The 23,322-nt window shown below is 37.8% G+C and overlaps 1 protein-coding gene across 7 annotated transcripts in view; it reads left to right on the top strand.

The window, feature by feature from the left end:
* CPEB4 (cytoplasmic polyadenylation element binding protein 4) overlaps window positions 1–23,322 on the top strand; it is a 62,576-nt gene that overhangs the window by 19,503 nt on the left and 19,751 nt on the right. For 2 of the 7 annotated variants that reach the window (XM_072947218.1, XM_015234964.3), the window contains one exon: window positions 17,632–17,682. The exons of 1 other annotated variant lie outside the window; for it this stretch is intronic. In XM_072947218.1, the coding sequence (XP_072803319.1) occupies window positions 17,632–17,682 (51 nt within the window). Of the gene's footprint in view, window positions 1–5,705; window positions 5,815–6,424; window positions 6,537–17,631; window positions 17,683–23,322 lie in introns of those variants that run through there. 4 more of the 7 variants (XM_015234965.3, XM_072947219.1, XM_072947220.1 and 1 more) reach the window with 4 other exon arrangements.

The following is a 23,322-nucleotide window of genomic DNA, read 5'->3' as shown; positions in this document are numbered from 1 at the left end:
AATAATGGGGAGCTTTAAAAATAAAATACAGATGTCTGGGCCCCCAGACATCCCAGGTGTGGGGTGGGGCTTATGTTATTTCTTAATGTCTCAGGTGATGCTCATGTGTACCCAGAGTTGAGAATGACCAGATTTGATGTTCTCCAAGGGCCCTTCTAGCTCTGATTTTGTGAAAAATATCCTACAAAATGAAATACTATTCTGCACAAAAATATCATTTTACTAGACTGCAGGGTGTTTGTTTTTTTTTTAAGAAATTTGGGTTGTTTAGTGTATTTCATCATCCCACTTAAGTTGTTTGTTCATTTATTCGTTTGTTCATTCATTCAACGTTTTTGAGCCTGCTTTGTGCCAGCACAGCTTTGCACTGGGGTTCAAAGTGGCGAAGAGCCTGTCGCTTCAAGTGGTAACCAGCTTAGCCCAGTTCTCCTTTGAGTTTGGTTTATCATATGACTAGTGCAGTAAAACCAACAGACCAATGATAGTCATTTTTTTAATGAGGAATTTTTTGAGGTCTGGAGAGATGAAAAATAATATGTGAAAAAAATATGCATCCATCTGATGAACTAATTTTGAAATAGGATTATTTTGAAGGTCTTTACCGAATTCCTCAGGGAATTCTGACGGACTCTAATCCAGTTGCATACTTTGTTTTGAGGAAAGATGATCTCTCAGAATTGGCTTTATTTTTGCCACTTTTTAGCACTCTGACTTTGGGTCCTTCAGCCTCTTTGACCCTTTGTTTTCCCATCAGAAAAATGAGGAGCGTCTAAGGCCCTCTCTAGCACCAGAGAAGCTGCACACTCTTCTTCTAGAATTATGTACGGTAGCATTTCTCAGTGATGGTAAAAATCATTGTTAAGTACTGTAATGGCTGCTATCTCCCTCCCCTCCCCCTCAACCTGTTGTCCCCTCCCCTCCCCCACCTTCTGATTTCACCCCGCTCCATCCCTACCTCCCATTTTCAACCCTTCTCCGCTCAGGGTCCAGCCCTGCCCAGCCTGGCTCAACCCAGCCATCTGGTCGAACTCTTTGGAGGGTATGCACACTCGGAAATAAAGTAGCTAATGGAGCAATCTGAATGAGGCCTGTGGATTGCACCAGGGTCACTTTCCCGGTTGTGCGCTGTAGTTATGTAAGATGCTCCCCGCTGGGGACCCTGGATGAGGATACACAGGATCCCTCTGTACTACTTTTTGTAATTTGCTGTGAATCTTTGATTGTTTCAGAATTAAAAGTGAAGAAGTACAAAAAAGGTTTCTAAAGGACATTTTTTTTTCCTTTAATGTATTTGATTACTTCAGCACCTTTTTTTTTTTTGAGAGCCTCTTATGTACTAGATTCTAGGGGTGATAATTGGAACTCACTTTCATGATAAGTGCCTATGTCTTTTCTCTGACAAAAGAAAGCAGATATAAAAGCAGCAGGTATGAACACTTTATTGTATGATGCTTCTAAGAAGTAAACCCCTAACTAGTACTTATATAAGAGTTTGCACACATTATTCTAATAGGATTAACTGTGTTTCCTTGGCTTCTCAGACACAGTCAGGACAACTCTCTCACGTTTATTTCTTCTCTCCTAGTTTGCTAAATGGCTCATTGTGTAAACTTCTGCCTTTATTCTGTATTCCCATTTTAATTTTTTCTTACCAATTTTTACCTACATTAGGTTTCTTTAGGCTGACTCTGTAGAGATAATCAAAAGTTAAGTCTGGTGACAGGAAAAATTTAAATCTGATTGACCTAGTGTGGGAATACAGAGGTTTTGTAAAATTGTGGCTTGTAAGAAGTGTGGCAGAGTGGAAATAACATGGGTTTTGGAGTCAGATAAACTTGGATTTAAATTGCCATTCTGTGTGTGAGGTTGTGAGGATTAAATGATGTGATGTGTCTGTGAAATCCAGCATACTGCCTAGTTCACTGAGAAGACACTCAATAAATAGTATCGATTATTACTAAAAATCTATTAAGTATGTTTTCATGCTTATCAAATGAGAAAATCAATTTCAATTTAAGTGCCAAGGTGTGACTGAAGCATAGTAAATGAATTTTGTGTATTTTTTCCTTCTAAGAGCAATAAAGAATTCACAGATGAGTTCATGGTCCTAAAATGCCAGACTCTACTTAGGTTTGATCTTTTTTTTTTTTAAATCAGGATGCTGCCCTTTCTACCTTTGTAGTCCGTCACTTCCAAACGGCAGTTTTGCTCAGACGAATAAGAATAGTTAATTTTTTTTTGTCAAACTCTCTTCTGATTTAAAGAACTGTTTTTAAGAAAACTGTGTTTGATTTCAACAGTGGTTCTATTGTGAGATTTTGTTAAAAGGTGATAATAAAAGTTGAATATCTTAAAAAACATAACACACTGCCCTTTCAAAATAAGTATGTAAGACTGCCTATCTTTTGTAAAAATGAATAAGTAGCCTTTTCATGTGCTCTGCTTCCTTAGAAATATAGAAAACAGAAAATGGGCCTTATTTCTTAAAGTCTAGTAGAGAATAATATGCCTCTTAGAAAAAAAGTATAAAAAATTAGATTAATTTGAAAATTGTTTTAAAAAACTATCATATGGAGGCAGATTTTATATTTGGGTTCCTTTTCCCATAAAAATCATTTTATAAAATATGTTTCGAATGACCTTATTTATTTTTAATTTTCATTTGCAATTCCTAATAGATAGTTTGTGTGTATATGTTTAAATAATAAAGCCTAAAATTGAAATAAGAACTACCAGTTGAATGAATTGGTAAGGATGTATTATTTATTTAAATTAAAAAAAAAACACAACTGAATTTGCCTCTCCTTTTGGGGAAAAAAAATCTTCCTTAATGTAGTAGATTTAAAATTATTTTTGCCATCAACTAACAAGACGTTAATATGCCTAGGAACTTTCAAATATAATTTTTGAGTTTCTTTATGAGTGTGCTGTTTGATTCCAACTGGCTTGTTTAGAAACCTTTTATCTTTTTTTTTTTCTTTAAGAAATGTACAAAAGGAGTAGCTAGCCTTCATTTCATAATTTACATTAGTTTTTTTTTTTTACAGTTTATTTAAAAATAGTTTTTCTAAGAATTTTAAGGCTGCTATCATTTTCTGCATGTGCAGAGGTTTACCTCTTTGAGAGGAAAAGGGGTCCTCCCTGTCCTTTATCTCCATGTCCTTTCACTGATCAGCTGGCATGTCTCTAAGTTATTTTTATCCATGAAATTATGTATTGCCTCCTCCATAACTAACACCAGTTCTTCCCCAGAGACCGATTCCATTTTCTTCACTACACACCCAGTTGCGTAAACTAAGAGCCTGAGCTGCGGACTGATTTTTGAATTTTGATCTCCGAGGTGGTAGCTTGCGCGTAGCTACAATAATTGATTCGTCTCATCAAGTATTTTATTCATCTGGAAAGAAAAATCTTTTACTGTTGTAGATACTGAGATGATTATTTGGGGAATATTGTAACTTACTGTTATTTGTGTTTTTTTTCTTTTCCTCACCTGTGAAGTTGGTACATATTGTTTAGAAATGAAGCAGTGTGAAATAGACTAAAATCACATGCGATGTATCTGTTTTCAGGCTTCTGAAGCATAGTTTGGACATAGTGAAATAGAGATTTCATGAAGCGGTATTACATTCAGTGTACAGTAGGAGAGACCTCTGAAAATTAAGGAGCCTTTTTTTTTTCCTTTCCTGTATGTGAAGGGAATAAAGGAATATGGGTATAAACCAGGACGCAGTAGTTCATGGAATGGAAGCAGAAGGAGAGGGCAGAGGAATCAACTGACAAAAACTAGTCCTTGAAAATCATCAGATGTCAGACAGAGTAGAGCAATCCAGTTTCATAATAAGAGATTGAGTATTTTAAATCCTATATATGAAAACCATTTACTATCCAATTAGCTTCATTTCACTAGAAAGCCAAATGAGACAGCAAAATTATTGGGAGAACAAAGGCAATCTGTAAATTGTCAAAATATTATAGAGTTGTTCTTCAGATATTAATTAACTAAATTACGAATCAGAATATCATCTAATTTTTCCGGAGAATATTGGGAAATTAGAGTCCTTTATGCTTCATATTATTATAGAATATGTCTTGCTTCCAATTTTTGGAAGGAGGAACTCAACATATCCGCCCTGCTCCGAGTTTCAGGCATTTTAAATACTTAATTTGCATGTGGGCAATGATGATTGCATTCAGAAATGCAGCTTGTTTAAAGTGCCAGTCTTTTACTTATTCCCATGGTGCCCAAGAAACCTATTGCATATGTTGAGTGAGCAGTGGGAGTGTGTTACACAGTTAAGACATTACTGCCTTACTTCATGCATTCATTTAATAAGAATTTATTTTTAAGAGCTGGATCAACTCCAGAAATGCTATGTATTTGATTCCTGACTGCTGAAGGTGTTTGTGACCTTGCATCTTAAAATACTTCTGCGATTTTTTGTTTATCTACACATTAAATTAGGGGTCCCTTCCCCCACTATTTTTCATTGCTGTGAATTTGTTTGAAACAAATGCTTAAATGAGTCGGTAAGTGCTGATTCCATCTGTGCCTCTTTTCTTTGTTGCTAAGCAAAAGAATTTATAATAATCTCTCTAGAAGAAAATCACGAAACTCAGTTGAAAGTTTAGTACACAAAGCCAGTTTTGTTAATTTTATGTAAGATTTTTTTATGGCACGGTGAGCAAGTGAGCCACTGTTGGGATGACTGTCTAAATTATGTATCTTTATGGTAGAGGGAGGAATGAAGTTAGTGCTACTTGAAAAAGATACCATAAATGATAACCAAAAAGCCTTAAATTTTCCTTTGACCCACTAGTTCTCTTAATATTCCTCCACTCCGAATTGCAGTCAGGTAGTTCTCTACAAGAACAGATGTTGTATACTGATACAGATGTTTTCAAACAGATACCGTATACTGACTTTATGTACACTGAGATAGCTCTGGAAACCTTTCACGAGTGTTGCTGAAAACAGGGCTAAGTTTTAACATCATTCAGTTATAAATTTGAATTTCAAAGTAAATACAGTTTTAGAGAAACCAAAGGAACTTACACTAAAATAAACTCTGTTGCTATAGTATTAAAACAATTGATTTAAAATGGTGGTGGGGGGAGTATATAATTTCTTCCAGTATTTAGACTTTTTCTATTAAACCAGTTTGCCTGAGGCAATTTAAGAATATACAACTATGCACTGCTCTGCACCCCACTCCCCCCCCACCCCCCCTCCCCCCGTCACCTTTTTAAAATATCAGATGGACATTTTCCTTTAAAGGATATCTGGTGGGGCATGATACAAAGTACCACAAAGACGACATGGATAATGCAAACAGCTGAATTTTACTTGGATTCAGAATCACATTTCTCCTTCCAGGCAAATTACCGTGACGTGGTCTTCTGGTAAATGGGGGGATCTTTAAATACTACCAGATTCAGGGTCCTCCAGGCAGCTCCCCACAAACCGGGCTGGAGCTTTCCTGAACTCGGCTGGTTCTTTCTGGCTCTGTTTGGGTGATACCAAGTAATTCAAAGCAGCATCGCAGGGGAGCGGCTGAGGTCCCTGGGGAGTAGAAAATTGCTTTAGTCCTAGAAGCCTCAGGAGTAATGGAGTAAGGCACATAGCAGAGAGAACCACTTCCGCTTGGCCGCAGTGAACTTCGCGCGTGGCTATTTAGAAGTGAAGTGGTTTCCTCCCCTCTTGCGTTCCCCCTTCCCTGACTGCGGAGATGGAACATCCTAACAGTTCCTCTCTCTCTCTCTCTCTCTTGGCTTGGCTGTGCGGCAGGATGGGACCTGGGCTTCTGTGTTGAGGTAACTTCCTTTGTGAGGACTAGAGGGCAATGGAGTGGGGCAGGTTTGTCTTTGCATCACCGGCGCGGGGTGTATTCTTAGTCCTGACCCACTGCCTCGTTTCTGGGTTAGTGTCGGTCAGGATTCGGTGGATCCCTCACCGCACTGTGTGTTGTAGCCAGAGCTTACAGAGATGTGGATTTCAAACTGCGTGATTGTACTTTTCCAGGTGGAGGACTGCTGTTGTTTTGGGGTTTGTTTTGTTTTGTTTTTTGTTTTGTTTTTCAAGGGGAGGAGGGAAAAGGGAAGTGCCAGGGAGGCCAAAATGTGGTCCTTGTCAACACTGATGTCCTCGTAGCGTTGGGCTGAAGTCTTCCTTACTCTGAACTGAAACCTGCTCGGTTCATACTAAAGGCTCCTTGTGCCTTGGCCAGATCCTCATGTGCCAGTTTTTTATATAATACGTACTGGTAAGTACAAAGTAGTGATCCTCTGTCCTCTACCCTCCACGCGTGTGTGATAGAATATTGACCCTTGTTCTTACTTGTTCTGAAAATCCTATAAGCAGTTGTCACAAAGGGGGAGTTTGTCTTATGTCATCCATGATGTGAGTCCATAATTACTCAAGCAGTCTCCTTATCTTAATCCTGAACATTTGAGCATGAAGGATCTTACTTAAGTCCATGAAAACGGAATAGACATCTTAAAACAATGTTACAACTCTGCTATCACCTGGGTGAGAGGTGAGGGTAAAGTGGGGCAGAGGGAAAGGTGACAGGAAACTTTTTATTTTATTAGAAGATTAAAGAGCCTAAACATTTCTTCCAAAGATTCTTTGAAGTCATTAACTTTTTTTCCTCTTTACAGTTGTATTAAGGCTTACATATTTTATGGCTGTTGTGACATAATTTTGTTTGATTCACATTCAGGGCCGGGATTGGTAAAGGAATAAACTATGTGTGACAGTTAACGCTAGGAAATACCAAGTCAGAAGACAAGCAGCAGTCAGGTAGCAAATTAACAGGGGCTTTTCTGTAATCTACATTGTCACGTTAAGTATTATGTACAATTTAAGGATAGGTATTACCATCTGGACAAACAATAATATTTTCCATTCAGAAACGAAATCTGAACAACATTTAAGTAGTAAAGTTCTCAGACTTTGTCAACAATGTGTCTGTGTTAAATATTAGGGACCTCCCTACAGTTTAAAAAAGTAGAAAGAGGTCCACCTAGAACATTTGTAAAGATCCGTTTTATTCATGCACCACATCCAAATTAATAATAGTATCTTGTACCTTCTGATAGTGTCACTTAATATATTTCTGTTATTTCCTTCTATATAAAATTCTGTAGAGAAGTGACTTGCTGTTTCATTTCCTGACAGCTGTTAGAACAGCCCTATATGCTAATAATCTGCATAATGAAAACCCTTTTGATTATGGAGTAATACAATGGGGAGTTCTCTGTGAAGGGCTAAGACTTTCCTCGATCATGTTATATAACACTGGAGTACGTCCTTTGCTGACTTTGAGGGTGGGGAAGCAATGCTGCTTGATTCATAGTCATAAAAATATCCAGGATTCTCTTTCCATTCAGTTTAGCTACAGGAAGGATGGAACAGTTGCATAATTGTGCCGCAAAATTATTTTTTCCTGACATGCATGGAATTTCTACTTGAATATGGTGTGCAGCTGATTCATTTATCAGCTGTTGTATATGCCTGATTTGTGAATTTCTCTGTTCACTGTTCTATTTTTTTGCCCTCATGTTGCCACTATCCTCCATCCTAAAGTTAAAAGAGGGGAAGGAGAAAAGAAAAAAAACAAAAACAAAAACAAAACCGGCAAATTTGTTGCTGTTCAGCAGTAAAAAATGGCAAAAGGAATACTTTTAAACTCGTTTTAAACTATTTACTACTTTTCAAATCAGATACTGAGATGGCCAGGCTGCCTCTGGGCTTCGCTATTTTGTCTAATAGACTGATTCTGAATTCAGCCCTACACCAGTGCACTCCGTTCTAAAAGCAAGGCTTTGTTTTATTCTGGGTATTACCTGGTAACCAGTCAATTAAGAACATTAATGGAACTCTGAAGGGAAAGCAGTTCCATAATCTCTTTGGAATCCAGTTGGGCTGATGCCAGTTGCTATATATTGGGAAAGAGGAGGAGGAGTCTACCAATTAGAGGACCCTTTTTTAATTCATGAGAAACCGACAGTAAAATGCAGATCTTCATTCTGAAGAGTAGCCATGATTAATTGAAGTATGAAGAACCCAAAATGAAAAAAAACTAACTTGTACTGGCTATGATATTCCAAATAATAAATGCCTGGTATGATTAATTAAATAGATTTAAATCAGTCACTTGCTCTTTATTGTAAATAATCAGACGTTGTTAGCTTCTTATACATTTCCCCAAATTGTAAGACAAAAAAAAGAGAAGAATTTAGGGTTGTTATTAAAACCTGGTTTTGCCGTTAGCAGTTACATGGCTTAAGAGGGTCACTTCCCTCTAGATCTTGGTTGCCTCACCTGTAAATGGATGGATTGAACTTAGTGATCTTTAAATTACCATCAGCAATTCTATACAGTCTCTGGCATGGTATTCCTAAGTGACAAAATGGAAGGTTTTCGAGTTTAATGATGGAAAGTAGCGTGTGGACTTCATGTGACTTGGGTGTGGCAGCATTTCCTATTGAATAGCTGGCAAGAAGGGCTATCACCAGAAATCAATCAAATGCATTCAGTTGAGTGAAGGTTTTGTTTCTAGACTGCATCTTTCTGTTTTGAGGTAGGCCTAAAAATACTGTGTTCAGGAAGCAGTTGTTTAAATTTGGCCTTATGTAATGTTTCTGTTCTCCATTTGTGGACCACAGGGCCTCTTCTGCCGTGGGAATTATTTGATGGGGTCTGTGAACCTATCAGAACCAAGCATTCCAGTTAGGTGATAGGTTTGTCATGTATATGTGCATGATCATCTTCCAAATGTGCGAGGATGCTGATGTGATACGATTAAAATATATTTACAAGTGTTGCTGAATTCACAGTAGCCTTTTATTATTAAGGTTTTTTGTTGTGGTTGTTTACTTGTAGCATCTACTGAAGTGGGGCATGAGGGCTTCAGTTGTTATGGTGGGGAGCCTCTGGGAAGTGTCTTCAAAAGAGGTCTTAATATTTATACAAGATTATGAAACACTGCTGTAGAGAATTTCTCTAATTGTTCTACTTGAAACTCCTGCCATTAGAATGTTCCCCAATACCAAAAAGAATGGAACAAAAAAGGGAATTTAATAGAGGAAATGGTGGGGAAGTAGACAGAGAAGAGTGAGCTGTCACTTACCCTATCAGAGATTGTCATCTCCACTAAATGTCATCTTGGAACTTTGTCTCTGGCATCTGAAGCCATTTTTTTTGCCTTTGGAGGCATGGTTAGGAGTGTGAACTGTTTAGGCTTCATCCAGCACAATCCCAGGAGGCAGGGGGAGTCATGTGACAAGTGGGGTGCATCCTGGAGTTGGGTAATATGGCAGTCTCTGTTAGGAGGGGGAGATGGCCTTCTTCAAGTCACCTGGTTTGGAAGTACCTTACATTTTAGCTTCTGCTTATATTCTGGTTCTACAAACATTTGAGCATATTCCATGACTAGGTATAGTCGGCCACAGGACACATTTGATGCTGGTCAGCGTGTTTCTTGTGGTGGACCTGCTCAGCCTGTATAGGAAGCATTGTTAACAACCAGTGTCAAGTGAAAGGGCAGTTACTTCTGAGACCATTTCTCTGGCTTTTATAAGAATATATGCCCCTTCTGAGAATTATCTTTTAACTTAAATCCTTACAGTAACCTTTCATGTGACTTTTGTGATCTCTGATTTACAGTGGAAGAAACTGCATTTCAGAGAGATATAACAGCTTTTGTAAAGTCATTCAACTAACTGGTGCCTAGAGGATCAAGATAGGATCACGTAGCCTCTGGCTTCTGGTTTAGTAGTTTAGGTACTTACTGTGTAGCTTTTAAGAGAGAAACAAACATTAAAAAAAAAAAGTTTACCTTAGTATACTTTAGACAGAAAGTAAGGCATTATGCTTCTTAATTTCTGTTTAGGAGACTCGGGACAGAATTTTAGATCTGTATTTTATCATAATCGTTCGTAAAAAACATTCAGATCTCACACCTGCTGGTTTCTTATTAAGGGCTGCCTTTTTAGGGGTGGAGATCAAAATAGAACCACCGAAGGAACTTTTCCAAGCTGGCTTATTTTTGCTGATTCTGATTCACCAGGGCTGTCATGGGACTGAAGCATCTGTATTCCCGAAGTGATTCAGATGCGCTGCTCTCCCTCCTCACCCCTGCCCTCACTCCGCTTTGAGAAGCACTTTGGATACATATGGAAAGTCTAAAGCGAGGGGAGGCCATTCATAAGACAAATACTTATCAGGCATATACTGTGCGCCAAGCACTATTTTAGGCTGTTGGGATATCAGGAAATAAAAACTAAGACTCTTGGCCTCATGCAGCTTATCCTCCAAATAATTTACAGACATCTTTGGGATGTCCTGTTTATTAGTTTTGAAGGGTAATAAGAGGAAGACTCAGTGCCTTGCGTATTGATAAAGGAAATTAGGAACTGGGCCTTTGAGAAATAACAAAAGGTGAAATTAGATTAGATACGAAATTCAAGCGCGATCTTCGTTAAGTTTCAATAAAGTCATCAGCATTTATATTAAAGAAGTGATTAGAGTTGTTGGTTGGTATGCATGCAGAAAGCCCATTGCTGACTCTGCTGATTGCTTTTTGGGGTTTGGACTTTAGTAACCAATGTTAAGAGGGACTTTTCTCATCTCTAAAGTTCTGTCATTTGCAAGCAACTTAGCCTGTGGTCCATAGGGATTTCATAAGTTTGTCTTGATCTTCATGTCAGTACAAAGAGCCATTTCTCAAAAATCATCTTTACCTTGGGCCAGTTCTGCAATTATTTTTGTTCACTGTTTCTTTTAAAATGTGTCTCTTAAAACACAGGCTTCTTTTAATCAACTGTTTGCAAGGTGGGAGAATTTTAATTTACTGTCTTGGCTTTGTTTCTGGATTACTTAAAAGCTTTTCTACTATCCATTGGTCTGTTTTTCCACTTTTCTTTTCGTTATATTATTATTTTTTTTTTAAACTGGCTTTGGCTGGTTTACTTTGGATTAAAAACTATGCCTAGTTTTTTTTTTACAGCTTAAAAAATTGCCATTAATCACTGGTATCATAACATCCTCTTAAGGCAAGTTATCTTGTTGCTCTGTCCTCTAAATGTAGCGTCCAGAGTCAGAAGGCCTTTGGCAGGGATAAAAATAGCCTTCCTGCTTGCTGGTTTGTTGTTAGGTTTACTGGCAGTAGGAAATCTTTTGAATTCCTTAATTGGGTCAGCTCTGTGCTGGTGTCTCTCTAGACATTCTCTTCTGCCTGAAATTCTTAGATGATTTTAGATCTTCCAGCTTTGCACCTGCCCTGAGTTAGTCAAAGCAATCCTTGTATATGAAACTTTCCTCAATCTGTAGAAACATATCCCATTGACTTTACTTATCTTAAAGATAAATGTTCTTTTTCGTTTGTTTGTTTTGCCACTGTTACATTGTTTTTCAGCTATCATATCCCAGTTGAAAAATTAAATCTGAGCTGTTGGTACAAAAGGAAGATCTTCCTTGGCTTTTATTAAAAGGAATATTTTAAAGTTGAAGTTTTGAAGTTTTCATTTCCTAAAATACTTCTGCTACTTTGCCAGTTTGGCTACCATAAAAGTAAAGAGGTTTTTTTCTCTTCTCTTCCCTAGAGAAGAATGAGATCCTCGTTTGTAGCTAAGAACATTAGCGAACTCTCATTTCTCTGAAGCTGAGAAATCCCCCGGTTGGCCACTCCCTTCTCCACGGTTCCAGTTTGGGTCTTATTTGGCTAAGAGGAATCCTTCCTCTTTCTTTCTCTCACAAGTGGAAAATTGTTGATTACCTCTGGCTTACTGTTGGTGAGGGGATGGGAATTAATATTCATTGAGCACACACTCCAGACTGGGGGACTTTTCTGGGCATTCTGTAGAAATTATCTCATGAGTTTCTCACATGTCAATAGAAATATCTTTTACTGAAGTTAAGAGAAACTAAGTAATTTCACCTAGCTCACAAAATGGGATTGGCCCGGTTCTACCCTTTTCACTGGGTGTGCCATGGCAGAGAGACCACCAGTTGCTGACTTTGTTTCAATCACTCATTCAAAAGCTATTTATTGACCATCTTTCTCTGCTTTAAGCTCTGACATGCAAGACCCCAAATCTGTCCTCAAATATTTTGTTGCCCTAGAGGAACAGAGTTTAGAAACAGGTGATTTAAATATAGTATAAGTGTAAAGAGTGTTGTATGGTGCCCATAGGGATACGTGAACCCCAGGTGGCTGGGGGCAGGGACTTTCCATAGGATGTGAGGCCTAACAAGGAATCTACCTGGACAAAACAGGGGAAGCTGGAGTGGTAAAACACTGGGGACAGAAAGAAAGGAGGGCATTCCAGACAGAGGAAGGAACCCAGGAGTTAATGGACCAGGAGTTCTGATTGTCTAGAGTAGCCGATGTGGGAAGGGAAATGGCAGTGTGAGAGATGAACTTGAAGAGATAGGCAAGAGAATTCAAGTATTTTTTAGAAGCCCTGGCCTTTAAACTGAAAGTCAGATCCGTCCTGGAGAGGAGTTTTGTTTAGCCTAAACTCTTTTTGTGTGTGTGTGTGTGTGTGTGTGTCTGTGTGTAATTTAAATGGCTCTTTGAGAGGGTGTAAGACTCTCCATCCAGTTGATGTCAGTCCTAGTCAGTTTCTCCTTTGTAATTTTGTATGGAAATGTCTTTACTGGAAGTTGGTTGTATCACAGATAGATCAGGAGGTAGAATAAGGTTACTGATTGATTTGAGGAGTTACTTTTAGGTCAATAGAATAAATTATTAAAAATGATTACCTTTGTATCATTAAATGATAGAAAATAATGAACACATTTTTATTAGTTCATATTGATAGGTGTTCTGCATTTGTGTAAATATAAAGTTGGTATTCAAAAACAATTTATTACACATTTCTTGAACCTTGCTTGCATTGTCCAGGTCCCCACAGCGCCATCTTGCTGCAAGTCTCGGGCAGTGTTGGTAAAAAAAAAAAAACAGCAGATGCGGAAAGGCAGGTGGAGCACCTCCTTTAAAAAATTATTTATGGCAGTACAGCTTTGGCTTACTTAGATGTGAGCTAAATAAAATTAGCAGGAGCACAATTGGGAGGAGCATCCTTGTTAAATATGTACATACATGTGGTCATGTGTGTAGATGTTTGATCTGTCTTAGATCTGGGCCTAAGTCCCTGCTTATCCTTCCCTTGTTAGCAGTTTTCAGTGCTGTCCTCTGAAAACCTCTCCTTTTTCTTTGGAGTATGTAAGTTTTTATACTGTGAGTCAATTAAAAAAAAAGTCAGAATTTCACACTGCTTGTCACTTTGTTGGACTGCACGGCTATGTTTTAGACAACCTTGCAGAGTTAGCCCCTCTTATCATTCTGTGGCCCATACCACGTCCCCAGCAATACTGGTGTGACTGGAAAAGAGAAGGTCATAGAATGAAACCTAATAGCACTGTAGAACGTTTGATATTTTTTGTTGTTTATATGTTTGAAGTGGCAGCATTTATTATATCATTTCTTGCTGAATCGCCAGTAGCAATAATATCTGGGTTACTTTTTAGAAAATAACTTATTTTATCTAATTTTGTAAGTGATAGATACATCTACTGCCAATATTTTAGAGTATTTCCTTCTAGTCTTTTTCTCCTTTCATCTCATTAACTTGGTTCCTTTAGTTAGCGTCTTAAAAAGAATATGATGGGACATACTGTTCTTTTGAGCACCTCCTCCCCGCAGCAATTCTTAGTCATTCTGGTTGGTAAATACTGGTTCTTTCCAACTTGCAAATGCCTAGCATAGAATTGCCTAGTCGGAGTCTGAATCTTTTCCAGGCTGTAGAATTTGGTAGTGTGGTTCCCCAGACTCACACTGTATCAGTTGCCTATATTTGGCTAGGTTGAGTCATGTCACCAAATATAGTGTATGCCTTCTCCATGATGTATGCCAGGCTTCTGGCTCCAAATGCCACAGCTGGCCTCCAGAGGCTACTACTTTCCTTGTCATTGTGTCCCCTAAGGTTAGGACTGCTGATCAGGCAGTATTTCTTTGTATTTATAACACAGTCAATACCAAGAGCCCTCAGAGGCTGCATTTCATTCACTAAATAGATTTACTTGCCTAAAATCCTAACGCCTGCCTTCTCCCTTGAGGAAGTCAATTCTAAATGTGCCAAAACCTGGGTTATGTCTGTAGGTAGATGAATTATCAAAAAACCAGTGAAACAAAACCTACAGACACTGGGTTACATTCATATTTAGATATCTCAGTGATTTTTATTTTACTTCACTTTACTCATTGTGAAATGCTGGTGTTTTAAGTTCCGTGGAATGAACTCATAGAGTGCTTACCTGGTGTCCAAACAGGAAACTCAAGGTCCCTCGGTTTAAAAAAAAAAAAAAAAAAAAGCTCTAGTTCCTAAAAGCGCCTATTACTTGAAAGAGATAAGAAAGTTAACCAGTAGCTGAAATGATTACCTAAGAAGGTTGGCTGTTACAACACAGAGAAATAAAATTTGGTGAGTTAATCTAAAAAAGGGGGTTTCCTTTTTTGGGCAAGATACCCTGGAAAAAGGTGAATCTGAAAAACAGACAAGCAAACAAAAAAAGACTTGAAAATATCCTCCTGTGGAAACAAAGAAGAAGGACCACTGTCTCGGGGGGAGGGGCGGGATTGTCAGTAATCCAGCCATGGAATAGGAAATGCAGATATGCCGGTTAAAGTCGGCGTCTGTAGAGCAGAGAGGATGCTGGAGCAGAAATGAAAGGTGTACAAGGAGAATGTGAAAGGCTTGTAAAAGACTGTAAAGTCCCGCGGTGCTTACAGTGGGACCTTTTGGAGGATTCCCAGAAGGCAAACGATACGCGTTCTCCATAATAGATGTCATGAATGGATGACTCTAGATAGTTGAATGATTTAAAGAATTTATAGAAAGATTGGGCAGGTGGGGTAGGGGAGCATCATGAACGTTTTTTCTTAAGGTTTTTTGTTTTTTTTTTAAATGTCACTGTTAATACTGAAAGCATCGCTGATGGTTTAACAAAATATTACAGGTGTATTTACTACTCAGAGGCCAGAACTGAGTCCAGCCTGACAGGACTCATGTAATAAGAACAGGTCAAAAAATAAAAGCAAGTATCACTTTCAGAGTTAAACTGAATTTTGCCAGTGATCCTTCAGTGCCCTGTTGCCTTAGCTGAAGGGCAGGACTACTGTATTTGGAAGTCTAAGGAGCAGAAAAGGCATCAAGGCTTCCCTATCTCTGGGGCAGAAGGTGGCATCTCTTTAGGAAATGTGTGTTGAGGCAGACTCAGATCTTAAGGGATATTTTTGTGCCTGTCATGTTGAGATAGTCTTATCTCTCTCTCCTTAAAAGCTACCCCAAATGTGAGTTTCTGATAAGGTGGAACTTGATTTGTTAAACTGGGCCAGCTAGTTTGGGAATTTGTCCTTTGGGTTCTCTTTGTTATCAAATAAGAGACATTATGGTTCATATGGGACAGCCCATGGTTTCAATTCCCATGTTAGCATTACAAAAATTAAAATATCTTCTTAGAAATAACAGAATATTTTCTTCAGTTAATATTGTTAAATGTTTTTGTTCTGTGTTTATATCATCTTTTTAAAAAACGTTTTATGATAAATAGAAGTGGTGATGTGTGATAGCTGTTAGTTCATTTACTAGAGAGTTTTACAGCTACAATATTTATGCAAATGTTCCATTATAGAAAATCAGCTGCTACTTTGAGTTAAGTGATTCAGAAACAGTACTCACCCCACCCTGAGTTTTTAACAGTTAAGATCACATTCTTATTCCAGCATCTCAAGTCTGTGGTTTTTTTTTTAAAGATATGCTTGTGGCAGGTCGTGTGATCTGGGCTTATATTTAAAGCAGTTCAGCTGGAATTCACTGGATTTGGATACTTGGCTGTGTACATTAGCATTAAATAATGAAAGTAATTTTTAGGAAGAAATTGAAATACCAGAATTAATTTTTACCTCCTCCTCGCCCATCTCTCCCTACCTCACCTCCCTAAACAGAAACAAGCTGAATTTTAAGTGAAACAATTAGCAACTCAATTTTTAAAATCCTTGTATTTGGTTTTTTAAATTGTAGAAAAACTGAGTTCAGATTTTGTTTCACGTTGGACTCCCAAGTTTTGCGTATGGATTAAATAAAGCTATTAGCAACAGAGAACCATTTCATCTTTTTAATGGCATGAGTTTATTTCTGTGGAGACTATTTCAAAGAAGCAGGCTTTTGAGAGGTTGAAGAATAGTTGTGGCCTAAAGTTCCTTTCCAAAGAGTTAAAAATTTGTAGCTGTTGGATTGATAGGGTCACATATTAGCTCTGACTCCTGCAGTGTTTATTGGAACTAGGTAGAGTCTTCTTGGCATCTTGAAAAGCCTGCCTCAGCCGCTAGTGCTTGCCCACTTTTTCATTGTCTTGGAGAGCCTGCTGTGGTTCTGTGGGGTCAGAGTTTAGACTGCTGCTTCCTTGTAGTTTTGTAGTTTGTAGTCTGTAGTTCTGAGTCAATTTAAAATTCTCATACCACTCCTGATTTATAGAGTGCTGGACTATGGTAGATAATTATCAAGTTCCTCTATCCATTCCTCAGATGAACAAGACTTGTTGACGGTTTTCCACCATCCTTGTGAAGGGCATGTGGAATAATATGGTGGCATAAAAATGTTGTCATAATGATTTTTATGACTTGTAGCATGAACTAGGTACATGGTATGTGGTCTGGACACCTCGACTTACGTGTAGAAACGCTTCCAAAACAGAAATGCATTGCCCCTCTTTACTTGTGGCTACCAACTTGGAAGATGGGGCATCCTCCAAAAATTTTAGAGTTTTATAAACTCTTTTCCATGGATATCTTGGGTGCCCATTTTAGACTCAAAATGTAATTTTGAACCACTTCATAATTCAAAGGAAATTAACCCAGCATTTATCGAATGCTGTTGTGCTCCGGGCATTGTGCCATGTGTTTTGATGTTTTCTTCAGGTGTAAGTACAATGAAATGTGTTTCTTTACCTTCTGTATTTATTCCCCAAAATATGAATTTAAACTCATGAGCATGTCTTTTCATGTAGGCCATAAGACTAGCACTTTTGTTATGAATCATATAAAAATTACTGCTAATTACCTACTTTTATTTTTATTTTTTAATGGAGGAGCTGGGGATTGAACCCAGGACCTTGTGCATGTTAAGCACGCATGCTGCCACTGAGTTATTTACCTTCCCCCCTAATTATATACTTTCAAAAAGCAGCCAAAAACTACACATGAAAGAAAAAATTGCACATTTATGGGGGGAAGAACGTGAAAGTTGTTATTATGAGCTGGTATTAGAACATAATGGTATAAAGAAAATTATTTTGGATGGAGATTTGGAAATTAGAATAACCAGATAGTTAAATATGAGGGAAATTTTGTTTTCCCACTTTCAGACTTTCCCTTTTTGAATGTTTGTGAACGTGCTGTTTGATACATCTTCTGACTCATTGTGTTCATTAGGGCAGCAAAGTTTTATTCCCATAATATAGCTTTTTAAATACCTTTTAATGCAGTTACTTCAGCTTTATTGTTGAATACGTTTAAACCACCTATGAAAAAAATACATTTAGTAACGGCCTTCTTTTACCCTCAGGTCGTCTAAACTATTCATATCCAGGATCCGATAGCTCTCTGCTTATTAATGGTAAGTGATAACTGATTCACCCTAGCTAAATTCACAGAACTGTTAGTACCAGGTAGAAAATACAGTAGTTATGCTTCAGCAAGTGGAGAAATGACATTAGTTTGCTCTGTAATGGTGACTGCAAGTTACTACTAACCAATCAGCTTTTTATGAATAATGATTATTCCTCCAAATCAGGGCAGGAACTTTTTGAAACTTTGAGAGCCAACTGATTTGCTGTCTTGAAACTGGTGGCAGTGAGACTAACTGAGAATCCCATGACAACATACAAAGAGTGGCTTCATCTGACATTAGCTTCTGTAGAGTGACCTTTGAAATTTCAACATAAACATTTCCATGTAGTTGGAAAAAAATGTCCCAGGAGAAAGGGAAGGTAATCAGATCTAAAATCAGAAAAAGCAGCGTAAGACCACGGGGCTCGACACTGTGGAGGCCGAGGTCATTCGCTGTTTGCTGTCTGATGAGGACAAGGAAAGTGAAGTTTTACTGGCCTTTAATATTCTAGCGCCTTCAGTAAGTTCTCCTTGCCTGTTCTAAATATTACCATTGCACAGTTGAGTCTCTTTATGTGCATATTAAGCAAACTAAATTTCATAGGGAAGGAGGGGCCATCTACTCATGAAAGGAATTAAAAGAATTAAAAACTGTTTTCAGACTCACAGATGTAGAGAAGGAACTAGTGGTTACCAGTGGGGAGAGGGAGAGGGGAGGGGCAAGATGAAGGTGGAAGATTAAGAGATATAAGCTATCGGGTATAAAATAAGCTATAAGGATGTACTGTACACTGTGGGGAATGGAGCCAGTATTTTATAATAACTATAAATGGAGTATAACATTTAAACATTGTGAATCACTATACTGTATACCTGTAACATATTGTGCATCAACTATACTTCAATTTAAAAATATGATACGTAAAATAAATGCATAAATAAAGTTTAAGTGTCTGTTTTATAGTACTATAGTTTAAAATAATTGGGTGGAATACAGAAGTCTTGTTTACTCCCACTCTTTTCCTGTTGAATGTGGATTTCAGAGTTGTGTGTTCGTAATGCCTTTCATTTGCTGAAACTTAACATTGTAAGTCCCACCACCTAAGAGATGTTCTTGACTAAATAGCTTTATTCTCATTATTCCAAAACAAAGCAAAGCTGAAAAATCCTACTCCTTGTCCAAGGAATGTGGAATTAAAAATGATTTTTATGACTGGATTTCGTTTTGGTTAGTGTTTGAAGTCAGTGTTCTGTAGAAAATAGAGTTGTTGAGCCGGGAAAAGTTAGGAGATTTGATTTATGAGAGTTAGTGGGAGTGTAAGATCCCCTAGGGACTGTAAGAACCTCACTTGTTCATCAGTCTTTGGTCTTTTCATGCTGCAGCTGCCAGAAGTAATGCCAAAGCATAATATGTCAACATAAATGTTTGTAGACCCAAAACCAAACACAGCGGTGACAGTGGCAGTCAGGAGAAGGGGAAATAATGGAAGGCTTCCTGTTGGAGCATGGGTTTATCTTTTCCTGTGGACCAAGTTCCAGAGGCAGGTGCTGGAAATGCAGTGAGCCAAGATTTGAGATACTGTTGTCTGATCTTAGGCAAAATGATCAACTCTTCTTTGTCCCAGTTTCTTCATGAAGTCACTAAATTAGATCAGTTCCCCCTGGGGTTCGTTCATCTTTGTTGAGTTGAGAAGAAGTAACTCTCTGGTGGGTTTTCCTTAAAGTCAAATTCACTTAATTTTTTTTTTTTTTTTAGAGTCTGTTATGATGAGATTTTTTTTCCTTTTATCTCCCCCTGTTGGTATCCTTTTTTTTTTTTTAAAAGAATAGATTATTTTTTAATGACCCTTACTTGGCAAAGAAAAAAATAAAGGTAACTTCCCCTCCTCTAAGCATTTTATGTTTTGAAATTTTATTGGTCAGTAAACTCTAGAAGGAGACTAGATGGTTCTTATTGTGATATATGTGGAAATTTTATTATGAAAGTATACTGACTGAGGTTAACATTGTCTCAAACTGAAAGATAGGAAGATAAAGAACAAAGATGCCAGAGAGGGGAAACTTGCTGGCTCCTCAGGCAAGACCCGGAGTATGGGGTTATGGCTGCCGTAGCCCTAGGTCCAGAATTGAGCTTTGCAGGGTCCCAAAACTTGATTGTCAGGTTTGATCAAGTGTTAGTTCTTAATAACCATCCACCTAGGACCGGATGCCAATTTATGCATTCATAATGAGGAGCAGAACTTCTAGGTAGACCAGATACTGGTGTTAAGTGATAGGCCCATTCTCTCTCCAACAGCAAAGTCCAGATTATAGAAGATTGCTTTAAAATCTTGAAATTAAAGCACAGTGGGGATGGAGGGATGTTAAGACAATTCTTTCGTCACCTTGATTTAGACTTAGGCATTGTCCATTCTCTTCAGTCAGATTTACGATACATCTTCCATGGTGGATTGCTTCTATGGATAAATCGATCTCATTCATGTATTGATTCGTAGTAGCTTTGTTTTCCTGAGTGCTCAGGTTTTGGGGCTCCCCATATTACAAATCTAGTGTAAGGCACTAATTACGTTTAATGAAGTTAAATTCAAAAATCACAAATACTACCCATCTCATAGCATTGCGGTGAAGATTAAGTGCATGTAAAGTAATTTAGCGTAGCACCTGGTGTATAGTCAAATTAAAATAATTCATGTCATTTTGGGGAGATTAGAAATATTAGTGCTAAAGATAAGGAAAAAACACAAAGCAGGGGATTATGAGGAGTTGTAAAATTTGTCTGTGATTGAATGTGCTTTCTTTGTCTGTTAAGATACATAACCTGAAACTTACTTTATGCCCTTTTAAATGCAGTCCCTTCACATCTTAAATCCATTCAGCTTTTTCTTAAAACTGAAAATAAAAGCCTGATACGTTGTGTTGCCTTATATTCATTATTCAATTTTAAGACTTTAAGAAACTATCAGGAGCTGATCTTTCCTGTCCACCATAAATAGTCTATTCAGGCTTTCAAAAACTAGGAAGGTGATTATATATATTCTACTTTGCTGCAGTTACATCCTTCAGGCTTCTGTTGAGTTGAAACTTTTCTTGCTTTGTTTGGATAAAAATCTGAACGAGCTGTTTCCTTTCTTTCTCCTGTGCACATTTGAATTTCAGCTATGATTTTTATTGTACAACTTGTTTTGAAATTTTCAAGCAATCTCAAAGCTTTTTGGAAAGAAGTGGGGTTTAAATCCTAAGTAAATAAAAAGAAAGAAGATTCAGAGTAGTCAGTCTACCAGCTTCAGCAGTTCATATTGGAATAATACTGGAATTTGCACGTACGAAGATAAAAAGGGCTTACTCATCCAGCGGGTCAAGTTGCTTTTTTCCCCTTGGCTGCGCTCAATCATCAGTTTTCATACTATGCCGTTACCTTTGTATTCCACTCCTGGCTTGTAAAAGACATTGCCAGTGTAATTCAACAAAGAGTAATTACAAATTATAGAGAAATTACTGTTGTTGTGTTATTAGTTGTACAGATTTTTTTTGAGGGGCATTCTTGGGAAATCCTTGTATTTTAAATGTATTTAAAAAAAACTTTCTAGCTACCTTTTGGATACTGTGTTTCTTTGCTAGGGCTGTCATAACAGGTCCCATAGACTGGGTGGCTTAAACAGAAATTTATTTCCAGTCTTAGAGGCTGGAAGTCTGAGATCAAGGTGACAGCAAGGTTGATTTCTTCTGAGGCCCCTCTCCTTGACTGGTGGATAGTTGTCTTTTCCTGGTCTTTACCTAATTTTTTCTTCTGCTCATGACTGTGTCCCAACCAGTCATAGTGGGTCAGGGCCAACCCCAGTGCCCTTTAACTTTAATCTCTTCTTTCAGGACCTTAGTTCAAATACAGTCACATTTTGAGGTTCTGGGGGTTTGGGACTTCAGCATATGAATTTTGAAGAGGGAACACTATTCATTCCGTAACAGATACCTTTTCCTAGTTAGTCTTATATAATAGGAATACAGTTAGAATATCCGTCTTACGGTTATGAAAAGCAAGCCTGCATCTTAGTTTCTCAGCTAAGTCAGAAAAGAGTGCTGAGCATAGGTCAGACTTCCCTCACACTCCCCCGTGTGTCTTGGTTCAGCTCTGAGATAGACATCAGATTAAATGATTAATTTTCCTTTTTACCTGACTTGAAGCTTTAATTTGCCGCAGAAAACTAACATTTAACCACCACCACCTCTGTGTAAAAGGGCTCGTGCCATGGTACTTTCTCCCTCAACCTCCCATTTCACTGCTTTAGCCCTTAGGATTAGCTGCTTCAAAAATGAACCTTACAGCAGGGAAAGTTCTAGAACAGCAAAATACGGATGTCTTTCACTTAGAAGCATCAGCTAAAATATTTGCGTGTCCCAGAAGACGAGATTAGTAAGAGATCTTTTAAAGGTTAGCATAGAACAACATCTCTTAATTATATAGTTCTTTGGAATGAAAGGGGAAAGATTGTTTGCTTAAGGAGGGGTGGGGGACAGAAATCTATGAAAAGGGAGGGTATAATTTACCCAGGAGAAATGTAGGTTGTAGTCACTTAATGAAAATGTATGTAGTGTGGTTCTAGTTGCTATAGTTAGGGGCACGTTGAAAGATCCCGATCCCTTCGGGAAAAAGACAATATGAAAACGTATTGTCAACCCTAAGTGCTCTGTAGTCATTAGCATTGAAATAGCAATGAAGAGCTGAGAGTCACTGTTGAAGACCAAGCTAAGAGTATGTACATAGGAGTTCACTTTTGAGGAAGAGAAAAAACTATTATTTACTGAGCATCTGACTGTCCGACCATCATATATACACATGGGATCTTTTGTTATTCTCTCTTCATTTCTTCGTTTTATAAATAAGAAACTTTTCATTCATTTTATAGATAAGAGGGTTAGGGATATACAGAAACTGAAATTACACTCATTCTCTGCCCTTCTGTAAGGCAGCTCTTTATAAATAATTGGCTCATGTCTTGTCAGCATACTTTGAATGTGGTTATACCAACAAGCTAGTACAAACACAAGCCAGTTTTAACACAGGAAGTCCTGTTAAGCTTGTATCTAAAATAATTTTGTGACAGTGAGCCCATTAATAAATTAGGAGGTGATTTATAAAATCATTTAAAATGACTCTTTGCATCTTTGTTGAGTTGTGTGCTTCTGTCTTTGTGATGATAGATGATCGTCTGCTTTCTGGTTCTGCCACCTTTATTCTTTTGTTAACAAATTAACTCCTTTTAGCTTCCAGCCTTTGATTTATATCTTTTTAATTGATTTACTCATTTGACTAATTTCCCCACATAGATTGGTTTTTTTTTTTTTTTTTTTGGTCCTACTGGAAAAAATCAGTTATTTGGTAATATCTTTTAATCTGAGCCCTCTCCCCTGGTTTTTCCGAGTAGCCTTGCTATCTGCCTTCTCAGCATGGGGCCAGCGAGAGGGAGGTGAAGCCTGAGTAGGATCAGTCTTTCACTGACCTAGAAGCTAATAATATTTTATTTCTTGTGGCCTAAAGGCCTACCAGATTTGATGAGATGTCCTCATGTAGGATAGGATGCTTTTCTTTAATGTATCATTTATTTGCTTTTAACCTAAATACCAAGAAGAAAACCAAAAAGAGTCCATTAAC

This window comes from Vicugna pacos, chromosome 22 (genome assembly GCF_048564905.1).
Source record: "Vicugna pacos chromosome 22, VicPac4, whole genome shotgun sequence".
Taxonomy (NCBI): domain Eukaryota; kingdom Metazoa; phylum Chordata; class Mammalia; order Artiodactyla; family Camelidae; genus Vicugna; species Vicugna pacos.
This window is presented reverse-complemented; position numbering and strand designations above follow the sequence as displayed.